This window comes from Triplophysa rosa, linkage group LG19 (genome assembly GCF_024868665.1).
Source record: "Triplophysa rosa linkage group LG19, Trosa_1v2, whole genome shotgun sequence".
In the NCBI taxonomy this organism is placed as follows: domain Eukaryota; kingdom Metazoa; phylum Chordata; class Actinopteri; order Cypriniformes; family Nemacheilidae; genus Triplophysa; species Triplophysa rosa.
In genome coordinates this window covers 6,220,716-6,246,066 of record NC_079908.1, presented here as the reverse complement: position 1 = coordinate 6,246,066, position 25,351 = coordinate 6,220,716, and the positions used below count along the sequence as shown (strand labels likewise).

General features: G+C 38.1%; 2 protein-coding genes across 2 annotated transcripts; one reads left to right on the top strand and one right to left on the bottom strand.

Moving 5' to 3' along the window:
• The first annotated feature begins 11,247 nt into the window (after nt 1–11,247).
• adrb2b (adrenoceptor beta 2, surface b) lies at nt 11,248–15,486 on the top strand. Its single transcript, XM_057360476.1, has 2 exons — nt 11,248–11,407; nt 11,811–15,486. Exon 2 carries the CDS (start codon nt 11,820–11,822, stop codon nt 13,053–13,055), a length of 1,236 nt encoding a protein of 411 aa, XP_057216459.1. The 5' UTR covers nt 11,248–11,407; nt 11,811–11,819; the 3' UTR covers nt 13,056–15,486.
• A 1,380-nt stretch (nt 15,487–16,866) lies between these two features.
• poglut3 (protein O-glucosyltransferase 3) lies at nt 16,867–25,304 on the bottom strand. Its single transcript, XM_057361228.1, has 8 exons — nt 24,875–25,304; nt 24,417–24,611; nt 23,841–24,124; nt 23,470–23,686; nt 23,195–23,391; nt 22,910–23,104; nt 22,644–22,748; nt 16,867–19,099 (listed from the first exon to the last, which is right to left on the bottom strand). The coding sequence occupies exons 1-8, from the start codon at nt 25,083–25,085 to the stop codon at nt 18,971–18,973; spliced, it is 1,533 nt and encodes a 510-aa protein (XP_057217211.1). The 5' UTR covers nt 25,086–25,304; the 3' UTR covers nt 16,867–18,970.
• Nucleotides 25,305–25,351: the final 47 nt, after the last annotated feature.

The following is a 25,351-nucleotide window of genomic DNA, read 5'->3' as shown; positions in this document are numbered from 1 at the left end:
TTATGTCAATAGATCCTACAAACAAATACGAAGAGCTCAGATGCAAAAGCTGCTAAACGCCACCTCCGTCAAAAATGAGATAATGATATTTACCAAATGCTCTCGGCATGTATTATATGTTTATCAAATAGCTAGTGTTCAGTCCTGAGCCCTCGCCAGAGTTCTGCCCCGAGCCCTCCCAGTGCTCTGCTCTGATTCAGCTTCAACCCCCCTTACAGAGACTTCACGTGGCTCCTCCTGAGGATCTCCCTCCGGCTCCGTTCCACCTGAGTTTCCCGAGGTCACCACGGTGGCCACCATGGCAGTGGCGTGTGTCTGGGCGGTGCGGACGGCAGTACCGTTCTGCAGTGACCATCCCGGTTCTCCCCCTTCAGGCCACCAAGCCAGGGGTGCGGAAGCACGTGGATGTAAACCTGTGGATATATGCTTACCTGTGGATGTTACCATGAAATCTCCAGTTCACCTCAGTTCTTGTGTGGCATCGTTCATCTGTCTTGTGTGGTGACACACGCGATTCAGAAATACTGATTTGTCGTCAGAATCCTTTAAACACTGTGCACTTGTGACTTGGACCTGGGAGTCACATGGATCACAGCACTAATGTGTGCTTCAGTTTCATAATTTCGTAATTTTTGTATTTGCTATGTTTTTAGTTGCATCTTAAGTGATTTTGTAACTGTTTACTAGGTCTTGTCCAAAGAAGTGAATTTTGCTTTGAAGCTTGTATGCACTTAGAGGGTTTCGCAGCTAAAGACAGTCAAATTTGCTAAATGCCAATGAAATGACTAAAGTGACATTTGTGAAAATATGGCATTTTAAGACTAATAACATTTTCATTGCCATTAATGTGAAATTACTAAAACTAAACATGAAAGCCTGATAAAAAAAACGCTCATTTACAAGAAAACATGTCAGGTGTACTTAGTGTCATGATTCTGCCTCATCATGTCATGTCTTTCTTGGTCTTGTGGCAGGATCATGGCAGAGCCTCATGTTTTGTGTGGAGAGGGACATGTTATTGTTGGTTCTGACATAGCATGTGCTCTCTTCGGTCTCATCTTCGGACCCGCCCCTCTCGTTTCCTCGTTTAGTGTCCCATCAGTGTTTCATTCCCCACACCTGCCTCTTGTAATTAACCCTTGTTAGTTTCCCCTATTTAATGCCCTTGTGTTTGCTGTCCTGTGCTTGTACGTTGCACTACCTTGCAACATACCACGTTGCAAACTTTACTTGTATACTCACGTCTTCATTACCCTGCCTTGTCTCTTTTGAATACCTCCCCTGTCGGATTACCTTGTCGTGTTTCATGCCGTGTTATCAGTTAGTTTTGTTCATGTCATTTTTTTGTAATTCTAGTTTTCTTATTTGGTCCCTCTCAAGGGAAGTGTTTGTTTCTAGTTCGTGTTTTGTTATTGTTATCCCCATTTTGGGTCTTTTATTTTACGGCCATTAAAGTTTTGTGTTCCGCACCGCTGACTGCATTTGGGTTCTTCTCCACATCACATCCCTGACACTCCTCATACGCACTCGACCTTTAAAATGTTGCACAAACATTTTTGAGAATAAACGTGTTGCTATTGTTTAAATGTTGAAGCAGTTAAACATCACCCCTCTGTAAAGACCACTGACTCTGGAGCGTATATGAAACAAACATGCAATATAATGGTCTTTTAGCTTTGTTTCAAGCATGTCATTAACTCAAACTCCTGGAGCTGGTAATAGTTTTTCCCTTTGCGCATGAAATTACGCCCAACGGCCGGAAAAGTCCTAATTCTTTATTTATACGTTTAATTTGACCAGGGAGTTCAAAATATCTTACTCATGACTCTGTACATTAAGAATTAATGGAGTGAGACATGTGAACATTTGACTGATGAATCTGTTCTCCGCCCAGGAGGGCTTAGGATATTCCCTCACCACGCCAAACACCACCCTCTGAACATTTGTAACCATGATAGGTCGTAGGATCTGAATTTCTTAAAAGCAACCTGTTCGTGTATTTCCTAAAGATGATGAAATTCTGACTTGAGAGTACAGACAAACATTTTCTGTTGTATTTAATTTCTTATTTCCTTGTCCTTTTTATTCTTGATTATTATTCTTTATTTTGCTATCTAGTTATTATATTCTACGTATACTTTTCTTAATGCTATATTCTACATTCTGTTGGATGCTGCATTTGTATGGTCTTCACAAGTAGATATGAGTTTGCAGTGGTCTTATTCTCAAGGTTCATAATAACGTCACAAAACAATGTTGTGAAGCAGTAATTTTCCACTGTCTATGTTGGTATAATAACACCTGCTCAATTTGTTTCTAGTCAGACGAGGTCGGACAGATTTAGACGGAGATAGAGTGAACTCTAGACAGAGATCTATAGGCAGCGCAAGAATGGGCATCTGAACATTTTCTCCCTACAATAAACTTTGTTCATTTTATTATAACATCACTTCGTCTCCTGCCTGCTGTTCTTCCCCTCTGACATCTAAGTCTGTAGGATAGTTAGATCTATCAGTTTTGGCGTATGAACAAGATGGAACAACACTACGGTATCATTTTGGATCAATACAAAGATAGTAGAATCTATCAGATCTATCAACCAACACAAATAAAAAGTTACATATAAAAAGACTTTGAAGAATAAAAAAACTTGACTAAAATTCAGAAAGGATTCACAAGATTCTCAGCTAACAATTTTTGGTTCCTACAATGTTGGGGAAACTTTTTTTTTTATTACCAGAACTTTCTCCTAACATTGGTTTTTGATTCCCAGAACGATATTTTTTAAGATTTGTTTTTGGTTATCCAGGAAAGGTTTCCATACAGAAATAGAACGTTAGTTTCTGGTTCCCATAACGTTCTGGGAACCAAAAACGAATGTTCCTCTAACATTACAGAAACCAAAAACTAACCTTTTATTTCCGTTAAGATAACCAAAAACAAATCTTCAAAAACCTTCTGGGAACCAAATACTAACATTCTGTGTTTGCAGGGTCTTCAAGTTTTAGTATATTTTTAAAAATAAACCTATGCTGGTTCTATATCAAAACATTTTTGTAGAATTTCTTCACTAACTAGGATATTAGGTTCAAATCGTATTTAGCAGAAAGCGTTTGAGACCTGTAGTCTACCGAGCAGTAAAATAACTGCAAAAACTAGCCTGCCTCAAAAACACTCAAGTGTTCAACTGAGGAAACAGACACTTCATCCGTTATTCCCAACCCATCTAACAAATCTCTCACTCATGCAACACAAAACAAAGCCAGCCGTGTCCTGATTTGCACCTGTCTTCTTCAGCGTCACGGCAAATCAATCCATGCATGATAATAAGATAATATATATCAATTGAAGTCCAGTCCCACTGAAACACTACTAAATCCTCCCCTGATAACAGGCAGATGTTGTAAACTATATGATCGGGTATGGATGTGGTTGGCCAGGATAATAGTGCGTATCTTATTTTATGGAACTGTGAACCCATGAGTGACATCTGAAACCTCTGAAAGGAGGAAGATGCATTAATAGGTCTGGCACAAAACGTCTAAGCCAGAGACTTAACAATTTATTGCTAAATCTCTCTAACCTTTCCACAAACAGCTTGTCACATCCTGGAAACCAAACATCAAAACACCAGAAATGCCAAGTCGTGTAAACAACAATTATTAACGATTGTTTTTAATGAGATTTTGGATATTTTTACTCCTTATATTTTAATTGAGTGGTAAAGAAAATCTGGCATAAGATTAAAATGATTTTGGTTAATAATCTGCGTGGGACCATGTTAAAATAATAGGAAATACTATGAAAAAAATCCTTGGGCTACAGATCCCTTGGTTGCATAATGACCTACATTGGACAACATCCAGTTTTTTTTACCTGATGTGACCATTAAAAATGACAAAATATTGTATAGATTAATTCTGACATTAAATATCAAACCAGTTTAGATTAAAGCATATCTTTAGGTCGCTCAACAAAATATTTCTTCTTTGTGCAACAGTATAGTCTGAAATGATGATGTTGGTTAGTTATACTACAAATCCTTTTTCTTTTAAAGATTCGCTTTCAATTTGCTTTCTGCTCTCTGCCAAAAATTAAAACGAAATGAGCCACAGACAGACAGAGAAATAAAACGAATCAAACATAAAAATACCCCAAAATGAGCATGTATGAGGACACGTGTCCGTCAGTGCGTTAGATTTATCTTCTTGATTGACTCTGGGGACAGTAAGCTTTTATCTATAATTGACCGAAGTGCATTGCTGTCTTCTTTCATTACTTTGGCGCATTGCTTTGACAATGCGACCGCTTCTGTATTCTAAAAAGAAATGGATCAGGTCAGCAGTGCTGTTTGTTGTGAGCTTTCGTCCATCACTGAAACGGTAAAGGTTGGAATTCTTTGAGGAGCTGAAGTGGGCCATTGTTTATTCTTCCCTTTAAACAGGTAATTCAGAGGAACAAATTTATGGACGCGAGTTATTTAGCCTTTCCTTGACCCTTTTATTGCCCAATTTAATTTATCAGTTCCAGGATTATGAACGTTACATACAAACATGTATATACAAAAATGTAGACGTGTACATACACGTCTACATACAAATATAGATAAGTGAGTACGTGTCTTATACCATGGTCTGTTTGAATACTGGATTCTGATTGGATGTAAAGTGTGCATTAAAAGCCTTTAATGCACGGGTAGCTCCAGTCAGTTTGATTACATTTAAAATTAACTGACAAAATAACCGTCATTTTCACCTGTTTGATCTAAAATGACACTGTAAACATCAATAAAGGCTTTAACTTGGCAAATTAAAGGATTTTACTCCGCTTCGCGTCGGGTGGAAAGTGCATTAAAATCCTTTAACGCATGGCTAGCTGTGGATTATCCCGCTTATACCATGGTCATTTGACAAGTTAAATCTTTTATTGATGTTTACAGTGAAATTTTAGATCAAACAGGTGAAAATTACCAATATTTTGTCAGTTAAATTTCAAATGTAAACAAACTTACTGGAGCTACATGTGCGTTAAAGGGTTTTAATGCACACCTTTCAGCCAATCAGAATCGAGTATTCAAAAAGACCATGGTATATCCCTTACTTAATGAGCTTATTTCTGGCCTGTATTCAGTCAATGTACAGTAGTGGACAAAAGTGATGTCTGGAGGGCAAAGGCCCTATTTGTGCAACGTTTGTTTTTAATGTCCCCTTGGGTTCAAATAAACCATCCAAATATGAGGAGGGGGGAACAAAATGGGTCTTATTGTAATGTACTATTTATTCTATATTATTCTAAATCCAAAACAAAAACTCACAGGAAATAAAGCATACAGTATATTTACTGCAGCTGTATGGGTTATTAATATTTACATTCTCTTTATTTTTTAACCACAGCACTCGTTCTCCTCGGCCTATATTCAAAACAAAATTTTGTTTTGTTTTGTTTTCCAAAGTTTGACACGACACGACAAATGCCTTGTTCTTAATGGGTTTGACATGTCATAGTGTGGACAAAATTAAAAATTATAACTGGTTCTAATGGGTTCTTCCATACTTCCACACTATGTAGTAGGCGAAAATAAGTATAGTATGTCCGAAACCTCAGTATGCAAAAACAGTAGGCAAGAAAAACTTCCGCTGAGATTTGTGAGTGTGCATTGAATGGACACTATTCTATCCCATGATGCCACGGGAGCTGAGCAACGGCCAAACCTCAAAAGTACATCAAATAAAAATAGCGGAAAGCTTGAAGGCGGATGTCCGTTTTTAAATATAAGTGCCGATAAATAAATTTCTTGAGACTAAATTATGTTTTTATCAATGCCTACAGGTTGTTGTTAATACATCATAGGTCAAAGAGCATATGGGTCACATGACAATAAAACATGGCGGATGCTTTATGTCCAAAATGCATTCATACTACTCCCACTCATACTATACAGAACATACCGTTTTAACGTTCGATAGGTAGGTACTTATTCAAATTCAGTACGTACTGTCATAGTATGCGATTTCGGACGCAGCTATTGTCGCGTCCGGTGTAGGGTGTTAATTGAATGTATTTTCCTTGTGATTAGTTGCTGTTTCACAATTACTTTCTTGTCACAATTACTAAAGATGTACACTGTAAAAAAAATGAAATTTTACTTTTTTGTTTTACTGTTTTATTTTACAGAATTTCAAATGCGGTTAAATTACAGAAATAACCTGTAAATTTACAAGTTGTGTGTAAAATAACTTTTACTTCACAAAAAATACAAACACATATTTTACGTTTATTCTGTAACCCCAGCTGCCATAATATTGCTGTTTCTACAAGATTTTTTACAGTGTACAGTAGTAGGTTAGTAGTTAACAGGACCTAGGAAGCAGCCTTGTAACCATTTGGAGACTGCATGCTCGACCTATTTTAACATTATTACATCGACTGGGGAAGAAAATAACATTTGCATTTATTCATTTGGCAGACGCATTTATCCAACGCAACTTAGAGTGCATTTAAGCTATAAATTTTATTATTGCGTATTTTCCTTGGAAATCGAACCTTTGCGTTGCTAATGCACTGTCCTAGATGAGCTACAGGAATACTTTAAGCAAAATCAGTAAATAAAGTTTCCAGCCAAATAAGATGCTCCTCTTCACAATGGTGACAATAAAAACTATCCTAGAATGCAGCACAGTGAGCTTTCGTAACAGAAAGTTGACAGCCTGCAGTGATTTCAAAGCTGAGTGCATTGTTTTTTGTAACAAAACAGCTTATCTGTGTTTTTGTGTAACACAAATAAAGTTTGTTTCACAGATATTTCATGTTACAGTATGCCTGGCTAAAACAGAAAAGCATCCAGCTCCCCCACCCTCATTTCCGCAGGAAGACAGGCGATCTGTGGCCCATCAGATCTCGCTGGCAATGCACGAGTTTACAGCCGGTTGGCGTGTCAGTGACAAAGCTGGTCTTCCTGTGGAAAACCCTCCCTGCATTTTCATTTCCTTAACTGCTCTCGCTTCTCTTAACCGAAAACTTCAAAGTGCGATACTTACGTGTGTTTGTTTACATATGGATGTGCACTGGTATTTATGACAAGGTTCTTGATTTTCTGACTCATACGTATGCATTTCTCTGGACGCAGTGGATGTCCCTTTTGGGGAAATGTCACGCTAAACGCCATTTCCTCATGATCTACCTAGAACAGACGGCATTATTGTTCCCCGATGTAAAACGTACATCGGTTTGTCTTCAAAACCAAGCTGACGCAACAGTATCCAGAAATACCAAGATTTATGTGTTATCGTGCCATCAACGAAATTGTTTGGGCCTTAAAATAATTAGGATGCATTAATATCCTAATAGGTGGAACGTTTATGTTGCCTTCATGGCGGCACAGTATGTTCTACCTGCAATTTGACACAGAGGCACAGAACATTCGTGGCACATTTACAATTAACAAGGCGCTTTTCATGCATGCGTGCTCATCACCGCATTTAGCCGGTGTTTATGAGCATATCGTGGAGGTTAACATAGGGCAATCAGTCAGGTTTCTAAATGCAGGCAAAATGCAAATGCAGATGCTCTCCGGTTCAGCATTCGGTACCATTAAATGTTTTGTTGTTACCCGTAGCTCCATTGGTGGGGCATTGCATAGATAAAATGTGTTGCTTGAATGCATAATAAAAGCATCTGCCAAATGCATAAATAAAAAGGTTAACATGGCAGAACATGCTAACAGCCCATACAACATTCTTATTTGCATGTGCATAAGCCACTCACGTACGGAGGGCAACAGCTTCTGGTTCTGGTAAATGATTAAACATGTGCTGTGATGTGTGGCGTGGACATTTGACTCAGCATTGGGAGCTCATGTCTTATCTGATTTTGATTGAAAACCTTGAAATGAGCTACATAACATGCCTGTTAGATGTAAACATACTAATGTGCCAGATGTCTGTCAATTATTTTGAATGAAATATAAATCATAACTTATGACGTGTTAGCCTAAGTACTTGCAGAATACAGACCCCGAACAAATTAACGGACCATTCCAAAATTATTTTCAGTTTTTCTGGTTTTATTATTTATACACTTGCCAAAAAAAAAAGTTTTTGTTTCAATTGTTCCATAAAGAACCTTTAACCTCTGAAGAGCCTTTTTGTTTCACAAAAGATTCTTTGTGGTGATAGTGTTCATTTCGTCAACTTCTATTTTCCCAGGATGAAGACGAGACGATGACGAGACGAAAAGTAAGACCATTAATGCGAAGTTCACACTACATGATTTTAAGCCCGATTTGCAAGTCGTTGAGCTCGCCAACAGGTCAGGCTGTGATCGGAGGCAAAACAGCATGCGATTAGCGCGCATTCAGAGCTCGCCAATCATTATATGCGAACTAGTAAACGACTCATCAAAGACGCTCCCTGACGCGTCGCTGATACCTCACAGACGCCAGACAAATATCTAGCATGATAAATATCTGGAGCTGTCGTCCGATTCGACATCATGTGATGTCAAGTGACGCGACGAGCCACAGCCAATGACAGCAAGCCATGGGTTGAGGTCACCGGAACTGCCCCCATATGCTGATCCATTCTTTCACCCATATCCTTTGTTTTTTCCTTTTTCTAGGTTTTTCCGAGCAGATCATCAAGCAAACAGCTTGAAGCGCAAATTTCTTTGCGACGTCCATTTTCACATAAACAATTCCCATGTCGCATGTTTTTTGTGTCATTTTCCGTTCCACTTCTCGCGTTTTTTCGTGACAAAACGTGGTTTGGGGACCGGATTGAGTCACTGGGTGACAGAATTGTTCACAGCTCGTGTAGTGTGTCACCTCGTGTTGCAGATCATTTACGTAGTTTCACGTAGTGTGGACACATTAACAATTTAAAGACTCCACATTTCACAGAGAGCAAGTCCTGTAGTCTGAACAGCTCAGCGATCGGCCGACGTTTAAAGTTGTGTAATGTGAACTTGGCGTAAACGACTGCTGAGACTTTTCAGCACGCAATATCGTTGACGAAAAATAATGAGACTAAAATGTAGTTATAAAAATAAAAACTTACCTAAACACTCTTTTTAGTCGAAAAAAAATAGAAGATAAATTTTACAGATTTTTGTGCGAGCCTCTGCTGTACGAGCGTTCATGTTTGCAGTCGCCAGATAACAGGAGTTTAGATCCCCAAACAGGGATGAAAGGTTAAAAAAGTATACGTTTTCTGCCAGCGGGTAACTTACTTTCTGCAATCTGGCCAATGCTCTCACTGTCGAAGCGCCATGAAAGTCTCAAGTCAATAAACAAGAGTTTAGTGATCTCCAGCCCGTCTGTGTTCTCTCATGAGCTGCTCGAGCCACGTTGATCTCAACTACATTGTTTGTTTGTGATTGTGGTTGCTGAATAAAGACATCCCACCTCGTGAAAACGTTCGCGACGTTCCGATGGTTCTCCTTCACGGTCAGTCGCGTTGTTTCCGGGGAATTGTCAATATTTGGCGGGCATCAGAAAGACGCTAGTATTGCGGGAGAACTTAAGGGAGGGGTTGGATGTCTATGAATAGGCCTATATGCACTTATCAAACCTCTGTGGAAATACTTCTTAGATGAAGTTGAATAAACTTTGCACATGATTTGTCATTCTATTGATTTGTGCTTAATTGTATAAGAGATACTTATAATGGAATTAAAAAAAAATTCTCAAACGACAACAATCACTGTGATTATAATTTTTAGCAAAATACCATTTTTTATCATTTTAACCATTATACAGCATGACGAAAATGTGACTAAGTTTGTATTGACTAAAACGAGACGAAAATGCATAGACATTTAGTCGACTAAACTGGACTGAACAAAAACAAGACAAGGATGACTAAATAAGATAAAACTGAAAGGTGTATTCGTTGTGGGACTGAAACTTAGACTAAAATAGCTGAAAAAATTAACACTAGTGGTGAAAAAAGGTTCTTCAGATTATAAAAAGATAAGAAAGAGATGTTTTTTTAAATAACCTTTGACTGAATGGTTCTTTGTGGAACCAAAAATGGTTCTTCTATGGCATCGCTGTGAAGAACCTTATAAGCACCTTTATTTTAAAGAGTGTAGGTACATGTTTGCATGTTTGTCTTATTCTGTGAACTACAGTAGTGACAACGTTTCTCCCAAATTCCAAATGAAAATATTGCTTTTTATTTTCATTAACTTGCAGAATGGAAACGGAACAAACTGGTCAAAATAAAAAAGATGATGTTTGCAGATCTTGAATTCTGCAACGAAAACAAGTTCATATTCATATTTAAACAAAACAATTCTAATGTTTTAAATGTTTTTTAGGATCAGCTCAAAAATAAATATATGATGGTATAAGCCTGATTTTTTTTCACCTCTTTCATGTGTCTTTGCATTCTGTGGGGTAACTTTATGTCATTCCTGAGGTTTGTTTAACAGACACTGGACTGGAATTGCCAAAATTCATGCAGAAAGGCTGATTAAAGGCAAAACAGTAATCCCTTAATTTTTCTGCAGCTGTACTTATAACAAACAGTGCGTAATTCTGGGACATAGTATAAGTATTGGCAAACTGGGATGCGGCACATGTCTAAATACATTAGACTTGCATAGACAACACATTAGAAAGAAACAAATCTTGTGAATTTATTTTCTGGACTAATACACACAGCCGCACTTTATATCGGACATCTTGTGTAAAAAATTCATTTGATACGATATATGTATATGATATTTGATACTATGCTTTGTATGAGTTTTAATAACCAAACCCTCAATTTGCAGGAGTACTGGAAATATTAACCTCACAATTTTTGTGTCACCATCCAAATTTGAACACTGATGAACAAAAGTATTGATCCTACACTGTCTTGGTAGAAGAACACACTGGGAATTGTGACAGAGTACACAGACCATCCGTTTCACAGCAGAGATGATTAAAACAAGAACAAAACAAGTGTCTGTCTGTCTGTCCGTCCGTCCATCCGTCCGTCTGTCTATCTAATTATATGTCTCATTAAAAATATATTATTATATTTCTCCAATATCTTGCTTTAAATTTAAATAATAAAATCTGAAAGTGTCATAAAATGTATTCAGGTGCTACTTCACTTTACAAACATACTCATCTACACAGTGTAAGGCAGGCGTTATCTGATTGGCAGCTGGTGAGCTGTGATGTCATCACCAACTGCTATAAGAGGCCAGCTGATACACAGGGACACATTTGGTCAGCGTGCTCGTGTGCTCTGAGCATGTACAGAAACACACGGTTAGAATGACAGAAGTGAGAAAAAGAAATCAATGAGTTCACACTATGACACAAGACAATTCAAAAGGATTATATTTAGATATCGTTGGAGCCTAAGAGGAGAGGAAATCATTTGGACAAGTCTAAAACTCTCTTCTGATTTCAGTAAGTGCATTGCCTTTAACTTTATTGTTTGTGTTTGTGTCTGCTTTAATGTAATATGCAAACAAAAGTAATCACAGTTCACATACTTAAGAAATTCTGGTCATATTTATTCATGTTTTATGATTTACTCTTCTAAACAGGTTTAAAAAATATTATTAATAATAAAACTAATAGTTGTAATTAATGTTATTATATTCTTATTATTATTGATATATAATTATATTCTTATTATTTTAACAATAATAATAATTATAATAATTATTATTATTATAGCTGCTGTTGTTGTTGATGTTGTTATTAACAGCTTTGTATTTATCTATTTATTTATTTATTTTGGAAACGTAAAAATTCTTTGCCACTCTTTTCATTCTTTACATTGACTTTTTTCTGGTTATTCTTCAAGTCACAGCTAATGGAGGAAGAGGGCACGTGGGGCAGGGAGAACATCTCCATGCGCGGGAATGTTTCGCTGGGTTTAAATGCCTCTTCCCCACTCTCTCTTCCCGGCTCGGAGTACAGTGACACAGAAGTGGTCTTGATAAGCATCCTGATGGCACTGCTGGTTCTGGGAATCGTCTTTGGCAACGTGCTGGTCATCACCGCCATCGTACGATTCCAACGTCTGCAGACGGTCACCAACTACTTCATCAGCTCCTTAGCCTGTGCCGATTTAGTCATGGGCCTGTTGGTGGTACCCTTCGGCACGTGTTACATTCTCCTCAACACGTGGCGCTTCGGAAACTTCTTCTGCGAGTTTTGGACGGCCACTGATGTGCTGTGCGTGACCGCTAGCATTGAGACCTTGTGCGTGATTGCTCTGGACCGGTACGTGGCGATCATGTGGCCCTTGCGGTATCAGTCGATGCTCACGAAGCGGAAGGCATGCGGGGTGGTGTTGGGGGTATGGGCGGTGGCCGCCCTTATCTCGTTCTTACCCATCTACATGGAGTGGTGGGTGTCAGATGAACCCGAGGCGTTGAGCTGCCTGGAGGACCCTTACTGTTGTGACTTCAACACCAACGCGGCATACGCCGTCACCTCCTCCATCGTCTCCTTCTACATACCGCTGGTCATCATGGCTTTCGTTTACAGCCGGGTCTTCCTGGAGGCCCGTCAGCAGCTCCAGAAAATTGACCGCATTGAGGGGCGAATACGGACTCAGAGCTTCAGCACCCAGGAGGGAAACGAGGTGAAGAACCGGAGGACCAAGTTCTGCATGAAGGACCACAAAGCTCTGAAGACCTTGGGGATCATCATGGGAACGTTCACGCTCTGTTGGCTGCCATTTTTCGTGCTTAATGTAGTGGCGGCCATCTGGAAGATGGACAACATCACGTTGCCCTTCAGGATCTTAAACTGGATCGGCTACGCCAACTCAGGGTTCAACCCCCTGATTTACTGCAAGAGCCCGGAGTTCAGATGCGCATTTCAGGAGATCCTGTGCTTGAGAACATCCCGCCTGGCTACCACCAGTAATAATAAAGGATATATCTACAGCGGTCACAGCTGGAAGGTCCAGACGAAAACCACCAGGCAACGGGAACCTTCTGCATCAAACTGTGAAACAGAGATGGGTACTCGCTGTTTGACAGCAGACACCAAGAACACAAATGGGAATTGTAATAAAGCTGTGACGTCCTTCGTTTAGGTGTTTTTGAACATTTGTAAGCCCATCCTTGATGTACTATATAAAGTTTTGAAGCACTACAGAAAACTCTGGGGAGTGGATCGTGGCAAACATGGCTCGTTCCATTCGATCTTTCAAAACATGAAGGTTTGCCTCAGAATTATATTTATGACTTATTGTTGTGACATTTTGTGATGTGATTCTGAACAAATGGGAAATATGGACACTAACATGAATGGATATTAGCAACTGCACTGTTTGGGACAAAAAAATAAATCCTGTCATCATTTATTCACCCTCATGTGGTTCAAAATCTGTATATGACTCTTTCTTCTGTGGAACACAAAATAAGATATTTTGAGGTTTTGAGTTCATACAATGCAAGTCAATGGGGACCAAATGTTGTTTGGTCACCAACATTCTTCAAAATATCTTCTTTTTTTGTTCATCAGAAGAAAAAAGTCATACGGGTTTGAAATGACACAAGGTTGAATAAATTCATTTTTGGCTATACTGTCCCTTTCAGCGCGCATGACATCTTAAAGAAAAGATGGAAAGCGAAAACATCTACCTCCAGATTCCACCTACTACCTCACTTTTACACAACTCGACTCGAAACAAATCTTCGTATTTATTGCATGTATTATAAAACGCCTCAACGTACACGCAAACAAACCAAGAATCTGGATTTGTACGCTAACACGTGGCGAATGAAACGCAAAGGGCCGCCGAGGGCCGTTTTGTACCGTTACATTCCGTGAAGAGCTCAAGCCGGGGTCTTCAGCACAGATCCTTTCCACTGACCCTCCTCCAGAGAGGCGAAATCTAACCGTCTGATGGGGCACAACAGGTGCACATTGCAGTCTGTGCTATATCCAGTTGTTCTTGTCGAAAGGGAAAAAAGCGAAAGAGCCAAGTGGCTCTCTTTGACCCCGGCACTTCCCCCTTAACATTTCCACGGGGAAATCAATATAAGGTTACGGCTGAAGATTTATCTAGAAAGGGTTATGTCCTTAAGGGTTAAGTCTTGACATTGCACGCACAAATAATGAATGTATATTTAATTCACAAATAAGGTGCAAACCGAAGGTTTGTGTTAAACAGTAAATGTAGTTCCTTTTTTTAAATAATGTTGTTGTGTATCCCTATAAGGTATTTCAGAAGTCAGATTGAATTTTGTTATTGTGGGACTGTTTACAGATTCTGAAACAAACAGTCCATAGGGCGAACACAGATATTGATCCAGCAGATATTTTTTCATGGGTTTGGTGTTTTTAGCGCAGCGTGTGTACTTGACTGAGACTAATGACAGAGACATTAGTGGAAAATATCTGACATTAAAAAAAGGTTGTGATTCTAATGGCCATGTACAGTACAGTTGCATAACCTGTTGATGTTATTCACATCAGAGTGCTCATAAACGTGAGCTATGGCTCCCTTGTGTGTGTGTGTGTGTGTGTGTGTGTGTGTGTGTGTGTGTGTGTGTGTGTGTGTGTGTGTGTGTGTGTGTGTGTGTGTGTGTGTGTGTGTGTGTGTGTGTGTGCGTGCGCGCGCGCGTGTGTGCGTGAGCCTCCATTGTCGGACCCATGTCCCCACAAGGATAGTAAAACCTGAGATGACTTACAAGGAAAACTTACTTATAAACCTACTAAATGTTGCTTATTTTAACATGTAAATATGCTAAAAGATTTCTGTGAGGGTTTGGCTTATAGAGGTGTGATTTTTAGACGGTTTCATTGGTAGTTCTCTTCCGGCCTGTGTTTGATTATAATTAAACCATTTATTTTATATTTAATTTATATCAATAAAATGTATATGAATGTTTTATTGTATATAGTATTAAATTAAATTAAAACTACTCGACAGTTATTGATTCTTTGCGGAGGTCTACCGGAAGTTAAGTTTGGGCCACATAACGTTTGTTTATGTTGTTGCCTCTGAAGCCGTCTACAAACCTGTGTGTGACCTATGTTAGAGAAGACAAAAACAGTTTGTGTGTCTGTATTCCAGGCAGTAAGACATTTGTATTACTAAACTTCAGTAAAACATCACTATAGTGTTTTTGTGATTCACGTTCTTTGTGTAGAAAAACTGCGAAGCTTGAATTTCTTACGTCATGTAACGTTAAAGCATGTATGGTGCTTTGTTTTGTGTACTGTTTTAGGCTACATCACGCACATATCATGCTTCTTTTGAAGCTGAATCATTATTAGTAAGTCAACATTGTCTTGGACACATGTGGTATAAAGCATTTACTAGAAATGACTGTGTTACCGTGTAATGTTTGGACAGCATATCTTTGACTTAGTTTGTGCCATTCCAGGAAACGAGAGCAACTGTTTCCTTTAACAATTAAGAGGTTTTGTTTTTTAAAGTGTATTCCTGTTCATTTATTTTTGTACGTCCTACCTGCTGCTGAATGTCCAAAAGTGGTGAATTAAAAGTTGTTTGTAACTCTGTAGTGGCGCCTATGTGAAGCTTTTTTTCGCACTTTTCTCCCTCTAGTGGTCACACCCGGTAAACGCTCACTCATATTTCAGATAAACTATTACGCCTTTCTCAAAACCTTGAACCTTTTTTGACTTATTTTACAAACTTATTTTACTCCTACCCAGACTGTTGCTTGAATCAGAATAATTCTTAATGCTTCAGAGAATCAGTCAAGCTGTCATCCAGACAGATCAAAAGACATTTTGAAGAAACCCCACCAAGCAAAGGGCATAAAAATAGATGAGTCTTTGTGTGATTTCCCACTGGTACAATAAACATCCACACAGATGCATGAAGGCATAAATGGGTGCATGGGTAGATAGAGGCAGATTACAGACATGCAGTCAATGAAACAGTGGTGTCCTTTTGGAATGAATTATCTTTCTATGTAAAATCTTTGAGCTATTTTTGCACCAAAAGAAATGTTTTATGTAACTTCTTTTTAACACACTGTAAATGCTTAAGGGCAATAATTTGATAAATCAAATTCAACTATATAGAGTCATGTGTGGAGTGGGTGGATTACACAATTGCATTGTGATGTCAAAGCCAGAAAAAAGTGAGCGTATAGGGTCAGCTTGTTTGCATGAGGGGTTATACGTTCATGGTACATCTCATGAAAAATCCCTCGCTTGTGCCCGCAGCACTTTAAACCTAACTAGATCTCAATTTAAATTCCTCTGCACTAACAACTCATGACTCACAGCTTTATACAGTACATATACGAAGACTGTGAAATGTAAAATCTACCACCTGATTGCAACCTGTAGTATTTTGAAAAACGTTTTTTTGTGTGTTTGTGCATTATAATGTTTGAAGACAGCTGTATAAGGGATTTGCAGACACTTGTAGTACTTAAAGGAGTGGTTTCCCGGACAGGGATTTGACTAGTCCTAAATAAATGTAAGAGCTGTCCAAACTGAAAACAACTTGCACTGACATATCTTAAAATACATCAGTGCCTTTGTTTTGTCTCAAAATGCACACAAGTAATGTTTTTTTTTGTAAGGCATGCTTGTTAAAACTACTTAAATTTTCGAATTAAACTAAGGCTCAAACTAATCCCTGTCTGGGAATTTTGGGGAAATTCCCAGGAAAAGAAAATTGGACTATACTGTATATAGCAAATCTATCATGTTTTATTTACAGTGAAAAAAACACATGACCTATTTTTGTCATTTTTACTATTTTGATGCTTCTAATCTCATAATTAGATTTTGAGACTTTGGCCTGGATTTCACAAACTGGGTCACGTATTATTCCTTGCATCTTTTCCCAAGGGCGTAACTCAAGGCTGTAATATAAAAAAGACATCAATACTTCATTTAGTAGTAAAGTTGACAGATTTTAATGACGGTCTTATATTATTTGCTCCCATTCCCAAGGATCCAACTCAAGGCTGTAACACAAAAGACCTTTAACATAACATTTTAAGATTAAATGGACGTCTGAAGAATGAGTCATTATGACCACATGCACACTTACATCTTTGCTAATCAACTTGCTTGTGTCTGTATAGTATAGAAGACACTGAGGGGAAACTCACATGCCTGTGATATGTAATTATCATTGAGCTGCTTTGTAGTACTGTGACCATCAAAACATCACCAGGGGCAAAATCCAAAGACCTGATCATTGAAAATCAATACAGGCAGGGAGAGAGTCCCCTTGGCATTCTACTGCTGTTTTTCCACATCAGACCAGGAAATCAACCCGCTACTAAAAAAATAACCCAAAATTTACAAATTTACAAAAAAGGTCATTTTTTCAGCCGCAAACAACCACACAATTTTCCACACAGCTTCCATACACACAGTGCATGCACCAACACACTATGCAAAATTTTACTGCATTAAAAAAATGAAACGGAATAACTCAAGAATTAAAAGTTTTAAATAGACAAAGTATTTAATACATACAATATTAAGAAAACTGTATTGGTTTGGTCTGCACTCATCAAGGAGGGGCAATGGGAATGTCCCGGGCCCTGTTAAAATCAATCACAGGTTTTTCGTATGTAATGATGTTATGTTCTGATCCTAAATAACTTCTATTCGAGTCTTTTCTTTTTTAATTTGAGCATCATTAGTGGGGGTGCTACAGAAAAACTGGATTATTGTTATATCATTATACACAATTCGGCACCAAGTTTGCCTTCAAAGCAAAGAAAAAAGTTACAAACTCTCTCTCTTTCTGCCCCCCAACACTTGTATTTTAAGAGCGATTTGTTGACCAAAAAAAGAGAAAAAATAAACTAAATTAAACACTAACTATTAATTCCTAAAAACAGATATTGTGATAATATCATTATCGTGCATTATTTTGCCCACAGTCATTTTATGTCGTGACAGCCCTATTACACTGTCAGAAAAAAGTACAAGAGTTGTTACTGGGCCATAACCTTCTAAAAAGTACAACTTTGCATCTAAAGAGTGCATATTATTGCCAAAGGGGCAGTTGTGGCCTAATGGTTCGATTCCCAGGGCCGGCGGGTAACAACTGAGGTGCCCTTGAGCAAGGCACCTTACCCCTACTTGCTCCCCGGGCGCTGTAGTGATAGCTGCCCACTGCTCCGGGTGTACGTGTGTTCACTACTCTCTGGATGGGTTAAATGCAGAGGTCACATTTCGTTGCCTTGTACTTGTACATGTGCAATGACAATAAATTGAATCCAAATCCAAAATCCAAATCCAAATGTAAATGTATCTGTACAATAAATATTAAAGAGGTAAGTTAAGAAACAAGTTTTAATCTTTTCTGTAAATCATTGAACTGGGAAAAAACTTGACTACTGCACGACCAACCGTTTGGCACAAATACAAACCAACAAAACAGTTTTAGCTTAAGGCACACTACATGTTTTCAAATTTTGCCATCACAGGCACATCTTAGATTGTGCTTCAGTACATGTTATCTCAAACACCCCTATGTTTGATATTATGTGTACAAAATCTGACAGTGTGCAAATATTTCAATTGCAATACATTCAGTAAAATCAAGTGTGAATTTCAGTACTGCTTTAACTACAATACTTACAATTACACTCAATACATCTTCAATACGGCCCATATAAAATACTCTGTTTACACTACCTTTATAAAAAAAAGAGAATAATGAATTAAAAACAATCCTATGGCATTCACAGGTGTCAGGTCACGTGAAATGATCAATCATTTGATCGCCATGTAGATGAGCCAAGAATAATAAATTACATCTTATTTAGTCCTATATAGTTCAAATCTGTGTAATAGTGTTATCCGTAAGGCATAAACGTGAAAGCACAGAAATATTCCCAAGTAAACCACATACAAAATAAAAACACAAGTAGTGAGAATAATGCACGAGTAAATACAAAAACCCACAAACACAAACACCTGCAGTCAACGCCATCTCTTGAAAGTCTTTGTAAACATTGCTTGTTTTAAGTGGAAGTGTGGTGGATTGCGTCAGAGCTCATCCCTCTGCTCCATTGATCTCCCCTCACAGTTACACAGCGTTGTATGATCAGACGGCTGAGGCACCGCATCCATGTCAGGATGAACTGAAGGCTGAGAGGTCTGTCGACTCGCATAGATCTGTAAAATCACAGATGTACATGCCGGTCAAAAGCTGACCGTAAATCAAGTGCAAAATGCAGTACAAAAATTACATTTGATCAAATAAACAGTACTGTTTAAAAGTCACTACATTTTGTTTTAGGATTTATAAAAATCGTTTGATCTGAAGGAAAGCTTTATAGACAAATATATGATTGTGTCAACATATTAATTTCATTTTTATCTAGGTGGACATTACGTAAGTATTTTTTCTCAAGTACATTTTGAAATACTGTATATGTATTTATTGAGAGTGTTTTTACTTTGGAAAAATGTTACTCCATTACAAAGCATATATCATACTTTTTACTACATTTCATAAATAAATGTTGTTTTTTACCTTTTAATGCTCAAGTACAAGCTCAAATCAATCAGGTGCTTTTTCTGATCTTTTACTTAAAAGTAGGAAAGTCCTAGATTTTGTATGTAATTAAATTCTGTATTAAAGATGTAAAAATGTGCATGTAAATGTCATGGTTCTGCCTCACCTAGTCTTGGATTTCCTGGTCCTGAGGCAGAGCCATGGCAAAGTCTTTGGTTATGTGTGGAGAGAAACATATTATTGTCCTTTTGACAATAATATGCGTTCTCTCCAGTGTCTCGTCATTGGCCCCGCCCCTCTCGTTTCCTGTATTGTTTCCTGTCAGTGTCTAATGTTTCCCAACTGCCCTGTGTAATTATCCCTCGTTTGTCTCTCCTTTAAAATGCCCTCTTGTTTCATTGTCTTGTTGCTCGTGTATTACGTTCAGTCTACGTTGTGCTTGTACGCGTGTCCCGTACATCTCCATGTGAGTGGTCTCTGTGCCTTGTGTAGTGGTTTCTTGTGCTTGTACCCTGCCTATTATTAGACGTTGTGTCGTGTCATATTTTGGTTATTTTGTCCTGTTGTTTTTGCCCCATCGAGGGAAGTGTTTTGTTTTCAGTTCTTTTATACATTAGTCGTGTCCTCGTTACCCCCTCGTGGGTGTTTTGTTTCTGTTTATTGTTTTGTATTAATAAATCTGTTGACACCTTCATTGCTACCGCCTGCACTTGGATTCTTCCCTTACCTGACGTGACAGTAAAACATGTAAAAACTGTATTTCTGAAATGTAGTGGAGTAAAAGTATGACATATGCAGAAAATGTAAAATAGAAAAAAAACTTAAGTACTGTCCACCTCCCCCCCAAAAATAAAATGTTTTTAAATACATGACTTTTACACAATAATAAAGAAAGGATAAGGAGGATGAGACCTCAAGAAACTAAAAAATATATAAAATGCCAAGAGAACATTTTTGCAAATAATAAACAAAAGGGTAACTACACCAAAGATGCTCAAACATATAACATAGTTTTATCAAAAAATAAGTATTAATAAAAGAATACGTTTTATAAACGTATTATAAAATACTAAAACATTTTTCATGTACATCTTAAAGGTTTAGATTCATTTGGCTATTTATGAACTAGGGAAGTTACCGGTTTTATGATAAACCACGATAAAAACGTCCAACGGTTAGTAATATTATGTCATATTTTAGTTATCATTAAACCATACCAACTTTATCGTTCCTAACGGTAAATACCGTCCAGCGTCAGCCAAAGTTAGCAACAGTATAACAGAGGCGCATTATGAAACGCATGTTTTGTTCATTTATGTCAGGAGTGCAAAATAAACAAGCAAATTAATGTTATTGATATGAGACAAACATATTCATCCTCCCGTTTATTTGCGATCACAGGGCTTTTAGTCACAAAATGTGCATATAGGGGAAAATATAGATATACTGAAACACGTTTACTTCATATTTCTTTAGACAGACTGATGATTTTAAAGCTCCAATTACTCTGTCTGTTACTTTGGCGATCGCTCTTATGACTGCAGAGGCCCGTTTCAATAAGGAGGTTCAACCAACACCGAGTTAAAATGTGAACTCTGAGTTGTTTAAAACCAAGATGCGAAACTGAGTTTTTGGTTTCAGAACAGCTGATTTGAGTAAGTTCTATCAACTCTGGGTAGACTTACCTTGAGTTAAGCACTTGTACCACAACTACGACGAGCCATGATCAATGGAGCTCCGATATTACGATTCACCATGGCAACGGCACCAAAAAAAGCAACATGGCGGCAGAAAGCGCTAGAGAGCGAGGCATTCTTTCCGCTCTGCATACAGTGGATTTACTAATGTGCTTTAATGTGTAAATGACTTAAGTTTAAATTGATAAAACGATAAATGTACCAATAAACAAACAAATGAATCAGTAAACGAATGAATAAATGAATGAAACAACAAAAATAAATCAGAAATAATAAAAATCTTCTATCTCTGACTCGTCATGAGTACGTCAGACTCTCGTGTCAAAATCAGAGTGACCATCGGTTCAAACCCTGTTTCGAGCAGTTTTGGGTAGGAATGGCTGCACGTCTAAATTAATTGTTTAATACCTTTATCACTGCATTTGTCTGTATTTATTAATTTCTTTATTTGCACACTTTATTAAGTCATTTCTTATCCTCCATAGAAAACTAACATTTGTGAGAACATGTAAGGGAAAGAATCTGCTCTGATGTAATACACGGCCACGGTGGCTGATGTTATTGATGTAAGGATGGATGAGATATATTTTGATATATCTAATTCACTGTAAAGAAAAATGGTACAGTTTTAATAAAAATACACGGGGAAATGACTAAATTCCACTCGGGTCCTAAATTCCTCTCCTGAAATCAAAGAACATCCATATGAATTAATGCAGCCTCTTCACATATAGGATCCTCTATAAAAGCACATATGACATTTTAGTCACTGAGATGGTCTCTGTGTGATCAAAACCCGGGCCATGAATGACTGTATTAATGAATGAATGAATGAGGTACACCACTTGCGCTTTAAAAGGGGGAGGAGATGGAAAGAAACTCTGGGTTTACCAAAGAAAACCTGCTCCCGACCAGGTTAAGTTCACAGAGTAAGTTACTATGGTTACTGAAACGGGCTTGAGTTACCCCGCTTTCTCGGGTTTGACATACCTCACATTCTGAAACAGAAAACCCAGAGTTTCCCTCATTTCAGGGTTAATATACTCAGAGTTTTCAGTAAACCTCCGTTCTGAAACGGCCCCAGGTGTCTCCTGGGTCCTAAAGTACACCCGATTACTCACGACACATGCAGACAGATGATTTTCTGATTTGTGTTTCGTTTAAATTAATATCTGATTTTCTTAAGGTTGTGTTCAACCTGAACAAGAGAAACTTTTACTTAACGATCCCATTGTGCCAGAATTAATTCATGTTGTTTATTTGATGTTTATGACAACAAAAAGTGCTTTTAACAAGTCACATCAATATAAAACTTTGTATCAGAACTTTTTGGATTTCCCAGCACATTGTAACAAAACCGCGATACTACGGATAACCGTGATAAATGTGTTCACTATAACCGTGATTTGAAATGTTCATACCGTTGCATCTCTATTATGAACTATTGATGAGAAATCTCAATAAATAATAAAAGCTTTATTGTTTAGTTATGATAGATTCTCACCTGAAACACTGAGTAGTAGTAACAGTAGAGTCTGTGAGGCTGCAGCAGATCTCTCACCAGTGATTGGCTGGTCTTAGCTATGAGCTCCGCCTCTGCATCATTGTTCTGTGTACATTAAAACATGAAGGTGGAGTTATACAGGTGCATGCACCATGTGGTTTATGTTGAAGGCACTCAGTTGAATGTTTGTGAGTCCTGTGTAATTTACGCTTTGGATGTAACATAGGTAGTGTTCTCTAAATGTGTCTGGAACATGTTTTTTGTACCTTGGCCCAACTGATCTTTTCAATGAGATCTGAAAGGTTCCTCCTCACAGGTATGTAGTGCACACCTGGTTTCAGATGAGTGTAGAAGTGTTCATAATACGGTGAATCCTGCTTTAAGACCAAACTGTTGCCCAGCATCAAGTATGGAAACCTGTAGGCGGCTACTGTTCCATCTACATTCACCTGATATTTGTACTAGAAAGACCATGAGATGGGCACACTGTATCATCAAAATTCCTAACAAACATTCAACATTATTCAAGAAATCTTTAGTGTCTCTCTTACCTTAAAGAAGTCAAAGAAACCAACCAGCGGAGCCTTGCCGAGATCCTCCTCCTGTTCTCGAAAGAAAAAATACGCCGTGATTCCAGCGTCAAGCAGCTCTGGATGTTTTTTAGACATGGTCACCAAGTGTAAGCGTTCTTCTCGACTGTCTCGGCCTCTGAAGAAGGCCTTGCTTGTTTTATTAGACCACACAGGACCTAGAACACAAACAGAAAAGAGATGAGACACAAGCTAATATTTGTTCTCTAGACAAGAACTTATATTTAAAGAAGCACCTGTGTTCCCCTGGACGGACAGCAGGTCATTTGTGACGCCTCTCATGGCCTCTAGAGATGAGTGTGTGATGTCATAAGTGGGAAGGATGATGTCCCGTGTGTCTGTGGACCCACACCATGAGATTATTGGCACTGGTCCGGGTTTGTCGCTCGCTTTCCTAGTCTCCATTGGCCAGTCGCCTACATTAATATAAAATTCCACATCAGGTAATTTAACCTGGTTGAGACGGAAATAACAAGAAATAGTGTTAATAAAATAGCTCATGTATAATAAAGAATGCATTTTGTGATCAACTCTTTACGAGTATCGTTCAAATTCAAAAGCTATTTTGTGAAAGGATTATGTGAGAAAAATAAAACCTGCAGATTACTTTTCGAGCGAGTGAGAGCAGTATCTCATCCGAGAACATCTTGAAGTCTGTGTATTTGCCCAGCGAGCGTCGATGCACCTGGTTATTTAAGATGGTGTAGTGAATGAGTCCTCCCCGTTTGGCAAAGCGTTGTGGAACCTCCTGCGAGAGTCGCTGAAGGTCGATAGAAGGGAACGGACTGAAGTCCGCTTGTATTTGGGGGTCTTCCTCTGGGCACTGCATAATCGTTTGCCAGGCTGCCACATCTGACTGTGAACAATCACAGTATTCATGATAAACAGGACCTGAGAAAACAATCAATAACATGATTAATGATGATATTTCATTTTATATTCATATTATGCGACATTTGTGTTTTCATTATGCTCTCCAAATTTAAACCAGGGTGGTAATACCTGAAATACATGACAGTACAATATGTTAATTTTATTTAATGATCAAACACATCCGAATAAAAGCATTTTAAGAGAGAAAGAGAGCTGTATATTTACATACTTTTCTGCATGGCATTTAATTTGACTTTATTTAAAAGTGCAATTTGCTATTGCTGATGGTCAATGTCAAAATATTACTTACCTTTAAGAGTGTATGGTGACTGTGCCACGGGCTTGTCTTCACACAACACTTCAATCTTCAAACCCTTCGTAGAGCTTCCATACAGACGGTATCTAACAAGCAGCGAACCATCAGCCCGGTCCAGTGGTAGTGGCACATGGATACGAAGATACTCCTTTTCCAAAGAAGTTATCTTTACTTTGAAAGAGTCTTTAGCTAAAATAAAAATACAGGATAAACCGAGAGAAAGCAATAGGTGAAAGTTATGCATTAGCATCTAAAATACTGATAAACAAATACATTACTGTGAATTTATGCATGTAGAATATTGACAACTTATGTTTGACTACTAATCTCTTGTTTGGCATAACGTGAAAACACTCTATAAAACGGGAATAACATTTATAAACAGTACTACATTATATAAGAACAGATCATTAGACAATGTACACTTTATAATGGTCAGCATCATACATTACCAGGAGAGACGGTGATGTTTTCTCCGTGTGAATCAACAGTCTGTATGTAGAAGTATCTGACAGGCAGCACAACATCAGGATTCAGTCCAGGACCCCACACAACACATTTACCCGGATCGATGTCAGTGTTACAAAATCCCACATTTAAAACCGTGATAATGATCAGAGAGAAAGCAACAGATGCTGTTTTAATATTTATCTGAGAGATCATTGTGCAGCACTACTGTTTGTTCCTGCGGAACAACACCGGGTTAAAATGTAATAATTACATAAAGCAAGTACTACAAACTGCTCAAATGTATGCGAAATAATACATTCATTTTTACAAATCAGTTTTGTCGTGTCACATAGCGTTTCATTTATAAGAAAAACAGATAACTGTGCGGATTTTAAGCGTGGCGCTTATGTTTGGGGGCGCCGCAAAATCATTCCGGCGTGATTCACAAACTATATATTTACAGTTCCGCACGTGACATG